Consider the following 6,159-nt stretch of genomic DNA (forward strand, 5'->3'; position numbering starts at 1 on the left):
AGGAATGTGGACGAAGGAGGGATGGAGAAAAGGAGAGAGAGAGGGGGAGATGGATGGAAGGAGGGAGGGAGGAAGAGAGGGAGAGATGGATGGATGGAGGGATGGATGGATGGAAGGAGGAAAGGAGGGATGGAAAGACAGAGGGAGGGATGAAGGGAGAGATGGAGGGATGGAGGGGCAGGGGGAGGATGAGAGAGACATGCCACATTTCCAGCCCATGAGTCAACCTTTCTGCCAAAAAAGCAGGTTTGAAGAGGTTTATGCAACATTTCTCGCATGTGAACACAAAGAGGGAGGCGACTGAAGGTCACAAAAGCCCTGAACTGGTGCAAGTCCAGCTGTGTACTGGTGAGGGGTCTGGAGCACAAGTCTCGTGAGGAGAGGCTGAGGGAGCTGGGGGTGTTCAGCCTGGAGAAGAGAAGGCTCCAGGGAGACCTTGGAGCCCCTTCCAGTCCCTCAAGGGACTCCAGGAGAGATGGGGGGGACTCTGGATCAGGGAGGGGAGCCCTAGGAGGAGGGGGAAGGGTTTGACCCTGAAAGAGGGGAGATGGAGCTGAGCTGTGGGGAAGGAGTGGATGGATGGATCGATGGATGGATGGATGGATGGATGGATGGATGGATGGATGGATGGATGGATGGATGGATGGATGGATGGATGGATGGATGGATGGATGGATGGATGGATGGATGGATGGATGGATGGATGGATGGATGGATGGATGGATGGATGGATGGATGGATGGATGGATGGATGGATGGATGGATGGATGGATGGATGGATGGATGGATGGATGGATGGATGGATGGATGGATGGATGGATGGATGGATGGATGGATGGATGGATGGATGGATGGATGGATGGATGGATGGATGGATGGATGGATGGATGGATGGATGGATGGATGGATGGATGGATGGATGGATGGATGGATGGATGGATGGATGGATGGATGGATGGATGGATGGATGGATGGATGGATGGATGGATGGATGGATGGATGGATGGATGGATGGATGGATGGATGGATGGATGGATGGACGGATGGAGGAATAAATCAACAGACAAGTAAGTGGAGATACATTGGGATGGATGGATGGATGGATGAATGGATGGATGGATGGATGGATGGATGGATGGATGGATGGATGGGAAGATGGATGGAAGGAGGGATGAGGAGATGGATGGATGGATGGATGAGGAGATGGATAGATGGATGGATGGATGGATGGATGGATGGATGGATGGATGGATGGAGAGATGAATGGATGGATGGATGAGTGGATGGATGGATGGATGGATGGATGGATGGATGGATGGATGGATGGATGGATGGATGGATGGATGGATGGATGGATGGATGGATTGAAACCCTGGCCCAGGTTGCCCCGAGAAGCTGTGGCTGCCCCATCCCTGGAGGGGTTCAAGGCCAGGTTGGAGGGGGCTTGAGAGATGGGCCTAGGTGGAACTGGGTGGGCTTCAAAGTCCTTTCCAACCTCAACCATGTTATTTTTTAAGGTAGAAGAATGAAATCGCAGCATGAAGGACGGAGGGGAATCACCCAGAGACTCAAAGTCTCACCCGAGAGTCAGAACTTTTAAAAATAAAGCTTTTTATATGCTGCTGGATGAACGGAACCTCAAATTTCTGCTTTTCAGAGGCGCCCCCAGCAAACCCGGGAATAAACCCATATCTCCTCTCCTTTTCCTGCCTCCCATCCCCGAAACGCAGCCTCTACCCTTGTCCCTCACCCCTGGGCTCACAGATGCCCCTGGTCTCCAGTTTTTTCCAGTGGGAGAGAGTAACAGTAACCTGTAAAATTGGAGAATTCGGAAATTCAACCCCAAAAAAGAAAGCCAGCCCACAAAACCCTCTGCTTGACCGGGAAAAGAAGAGATCCCTAAGAAAAAGCCCCTCAATTGGACCACGGGGAGAGGTTTTCCCGCAGGAGGAGCAATAAATACTCAAGAAATATTTCCATTTTGCATGTAAAAAAGGTTTACACTGAGAAATATTTAACAAATATTCCTGTTTTTCACGCCAAAAAGGGCGCTGGACACGGCAGCCCAGAGAGGGGGGGTGAAACGCTGCCCCGTGTCCGCGGGAGATGGGGTCGAATGGAGCATTTGAGATAAAATAAAACCAATTTTCTCAGTAGTTTTCCTTTTTATCTCAATTTCTTGGCACCAGAATCCGCCTCCGAGCTCTTGGAGTGGCTGCCGTTGGGGAGAGGACACTGGTTGGACTGGGGAGACTGGGGCAGGGTGAGATTTGGGAGAGGATTAATAAAATAACAAATAAAATAATAAAAATAAGGGCGAAGCCTCAAGTGAGACGAAAAAACTGCAAGGAGAAGTAATTAATTAATCTGAGGAGGTTAACGAGGAGGGGTTTGAGGGTCATCTTGACCGGGGTCATTGAGCTTCTCCAGGAGAACCCACACCGTTGGCTCATCCAGGGGCACAAAATCAACACGCTCCAGGGGCTGGATGACTCCAAATCAGAAATAAGGCCCAAAGTTCATTAATTATGAGGGTGATTAACCACTGCAGGGCCTTATGAAGAGGAGCGTGGTTGGATCCCCAACCCCTGTAGGAGAAGATTGGGATGTTCCTGAAGCGATGGTGGCTCAGCCAAGAGATGAAAGCAACGCAGGTGGGGGGGGTCAGCCCCAAACAGCCAAAAAAAGCCCAATTTAACCTTAAAATCCATCAGAGAAGCTGATTAAGGGGCATTTTCCCCAGCGTGAGGGGATGGTGACGTGAGCGGGGCCGCGAGGCCTAGCGCCACGAGGACGTGCCGATTCATGCCCGGACGCCACGGAGATGCATTACCCTGTTGTCGTAAGCCAGGCTAATTAGTCCTGACTCTCGTCAAGGCTTAATTAGCCGGGGCGTAGAGCCAGGCGGAGGGACTGGCCCCATCTCTGCTGGGCCCAGGGCGTCCCAATCTCCCTCTTGCCCTTTTACAAGCGGCGAAAACGCGAGGTCAAGACGCCCAGAACGGATAGATTTTATAAAAACGGCCGGGGGATAATGAAAAAACTGACAATTTCTGCCGTTATCGCGGCCAGAGATAATAAAAAATGCTCAGCTTTTGCTCGGGGGCACGGAGTGACCACTGGCAGGGTCAGGGCGTTCGAGGGGCCGGAGGCGACGAGGTGAAACGTGGGGTTTTTTTTTTTTTCATTCCCCTCCGCGGTGGGATACCCCCTTTTTATTTATTTATGGATAAAAGCTCATCTCGCTCAGAGAGAAACAAACCACCCCGTAAAAAGCACCGTGAAGCAGTTGAGGGGAAGGTGTTGTTGATCGTTGTGAGCTCCATCAACAGAGTTGGGAGATGTTTTTCCACAAGCAGCCTGAAAACGATGAGGAATTCTGGCCTCGGTGGTCTTCAGGTTTGGAAAACCTGAAAAAATGCGGGTTGTCACCAACGAGGGGCAACCACAACCCCCAGGTGTTGTGGCCATGGCCGTGGGAGGCTCTTCTCACAACCCCACGGCCATGGGAGGTTCTTCTCACAACCCCAGGTCTTGTGGCCATGCCTGAGGGAGGGTCTTCTTACAACCCCAGGTCTTGTGGCCATGGCTGAGGGAGGGTCTTCTTACAACCCCAGGTCTTGTGGCCACAGGAGGTTCTTCCCACAACCCCAGGTCTTCTGGCCACTGCCACGGAAGGCTCTTCTCACAACTTCATGGCCATGGGAGGGTCTTCTCACAACCCCAAGTCTTGTGGCCATGGGAGGGTCTTCTCACAACCCCAGATGTTCTGGTCATGGCCATGGAAGGCTCTTCTCACAACCCCATGGCCATGGGAGGGTCTTCTCACAACTGCAGGTCTTGTGGCCATAGCCGTGGGAGTCTCTCCTCATAACACCAAGTCTTGTGGCCATGGGAGGGTCTTCTCACAACCCCAGGTCTCGTGGTCAGGGCCATGGGAGGGTCTTCTCACAGCCCCAGGTCTTGTGGCCATGGCCATGGGAGGCTCTTCCAGGTTGGCCAACCCAGGTCTTGTGGCCATGGCAGACTCTTCTCACAACCCCACTTTCATGGAAGGCTCTTCTTACAACTTCACAGCCATGAAGGGTCCTTCTCACAACCCCAGGTCTTGCAGCCATGAGACTGTTCTCACAATCCCACAGCCATGAAAGGCTCTTCTCACAACCCCAGGTCTTGTGGCCATAGAAGGCTCTTCCAGGTTGGCCAACACAGTTTGGCTCCAGCAAGAGGAGCACAGATGCCGTCTCGGAGCACGGCGAGACATCGGGCCCAGTCTGAAGGATGGAAAACTCATCCAGGAGCACATCAACCTTGGGGTTTGCACCCTCAACACGGCCATGCCGATGGCTCTCCATCCATAAGCCTGGTGAGAAATGGGTGCCGTGGCTCTTGGAGAGCGCCGTAGAGGTAGGAACGGCAGAAATTAAGAGATACAAGGAGGGAGGTCACGCCGACTTGCTGAAATTTCATTAAGACGTTGAGATCTGGTGTCCGAGCGATGACGCCCGGGCCTTCTTCTCAGGAGCCCCTCTCCCTCCTCGCAGGCCGGGCTCTGGCCTTTATTTTCACCATCCGTAACGACGTGCCGGTGGCGCGGTGTCTCCGAGAGGCCCTTCAGCCAGCGATTGAACTGATAAATTCACTGTATTACTTTACACAAATCAATACCCCAGCAGTTATCGGGGCTTTGATGTGACCGAAATTGGTTTCAGCCAATTTGTGAGCGTAATAAATGTCCATTTATCAAATCAATTCATTTGGCCGACCCTCCTTCCTCCCACCGCCCAGGGGTTGAGGGTACCACGGGGTGATGTCCCCCCCCAGCTCCGTGTCATCGCTCTACCCCATCCCAGCTCCTCCTGGACCCCCCAAAAAACCACCAGGGAAGGTGGAAGAACCTCAAACCAAAGCTCTTCCCTTCCTGAACCCTGACCCGACTCGTGGGCAACGACGCCAAAACACAGGCCTTGGAAACGACCCGACCTTCTCCAAAATAACCCCAATTCCCATCGGATCAGGACAAGGTGATATTTCTTCCCCCACCTCCACGTTCCTTCAGCTTCGGAACGTCAACTGGTTTCAACCAAATGTGTCACTTCTTAATTAAAAAGTAGATTTTCCGCCCCGCCCTTTATTCCAAACCTCTGCCCTGAAAAAATAAAACGAGGTTTTTTTTCCTTCCTCTCCCTTTCTCCAACTTCGGGAAGAGCCGTAACAGGTGATTTCAACCCAAAAAAAGTTTGGAAAACCAGCAGAAGGAAGTGGAGTTTGTGGACAAATCCCCCCTCCTCCCTGGGTAAACGCCGTGTCTCTGCGTTATTTCTGCGGCGTAATATTGAGGAGATGAGATCACACTCAAAAAAATATATATATTTTCAAAAAAAAAAAACCCTCCTTGGGTTGATAACCCGAGAGGGGAGAAGGTTTCTCCCTGTGTCCCTGCTTCCTCCCGGATCCTCCGCATCCTCCAGTTAAAAAGCCAAGGAAACTGGTCCCAAACTGGGGTGCGGGATGGTGGTTTTTGAGAGAGCCCCAAAACCACCCCCCCGCCTCCCCCAGAGCCTTTTTCCTTGGATTTCCTTAAAAACCCAAAGCTGGCGAGAGGTTGGGGGGGGCATCATCCCGTCGGAGACGCCCTTCATTAATTAGTTTAATCACCACCGAGCTTTTAATAGCCCTGTCCTGGCTGTGTAGGGGGATAGAGAGGAGGGGGGCTCGGGTATAAATGATACAGGGGGGGGTTCCCTCTTTTTTTTGGGGGGGGGGAATCTCCGTGGGAGCATCCTGGTCCCTCCCCATCACCCCCCCAAGGAAAGCACATTCCCTTTCCGTATCCTCATCCCAGCCCCTCCGGAGCCAGTGACGAGTTAAATGGGATTTATTCAATTAAGGCAAGAATTGGGGGGGGATTTTATAAATTAAAAGGGATGAGGAAATCTACGGCAAAGTCCCTGAGCCGGGATGGGGGGGGGACGTGGAAAAAGAGGCAGGAAAACTAGTCAGGGATGAAAATAAATAACAAAAAATAAAACAGATGGGGGGGGAAGTGGTTGAAAAAGAAAAAAAAGAAAGTCTTGTTTCTAAATTCTGAAAGAAACCCCCCCAAAATGGGGTAGAAGGGGAGGGAGATGCTCCTGCTGCTCCGTGGGTTGATATCCC

At 52.0% G+C, this 6,159-nt stretch overlaps 1 protein-coding gene across 1 annotated transcript in view; it reads right to left on the reverse strand.

Annotated features, from left to right (window-relative positions):
• Positions 1 to 6,159, reverse strand: part of LOC106896529 (caseinolytic peptidase B protein homolog) — a gene marked incomplete at its 3' end in the record, with an annotated part of 110,457 nt that overhangs the window by 20,678 nt on the left and 83,620 nt on the right. The window contains exon 7 of the mRNA XM_014956607.1: positions 1,751 to 1,811. Coding sequence (XP_014812093.1) covers positions 1,751 to 1,811 — 61 coding nt within the window. The remainder of the gene's footprint in view (positions 1 to 1,750; positions 1,812 to 6,159) is intronic.

This window comes from Calidris pugnax, unplaced genomic scaffold (assembly GCF_001431845.1).
Source record: "Calidris pugnax isolate Ruff unplaced genomic scaffold, ASM143184v1 scaffold313, whole genome shotgun sequence".
In the NCBI taxonomy this organism is placed as follows: Eukaryota; Metazoa; Chordata; class Aves; order Charadriiformes; family Scolopacidae; genus Calidris; species Calidris pugnax.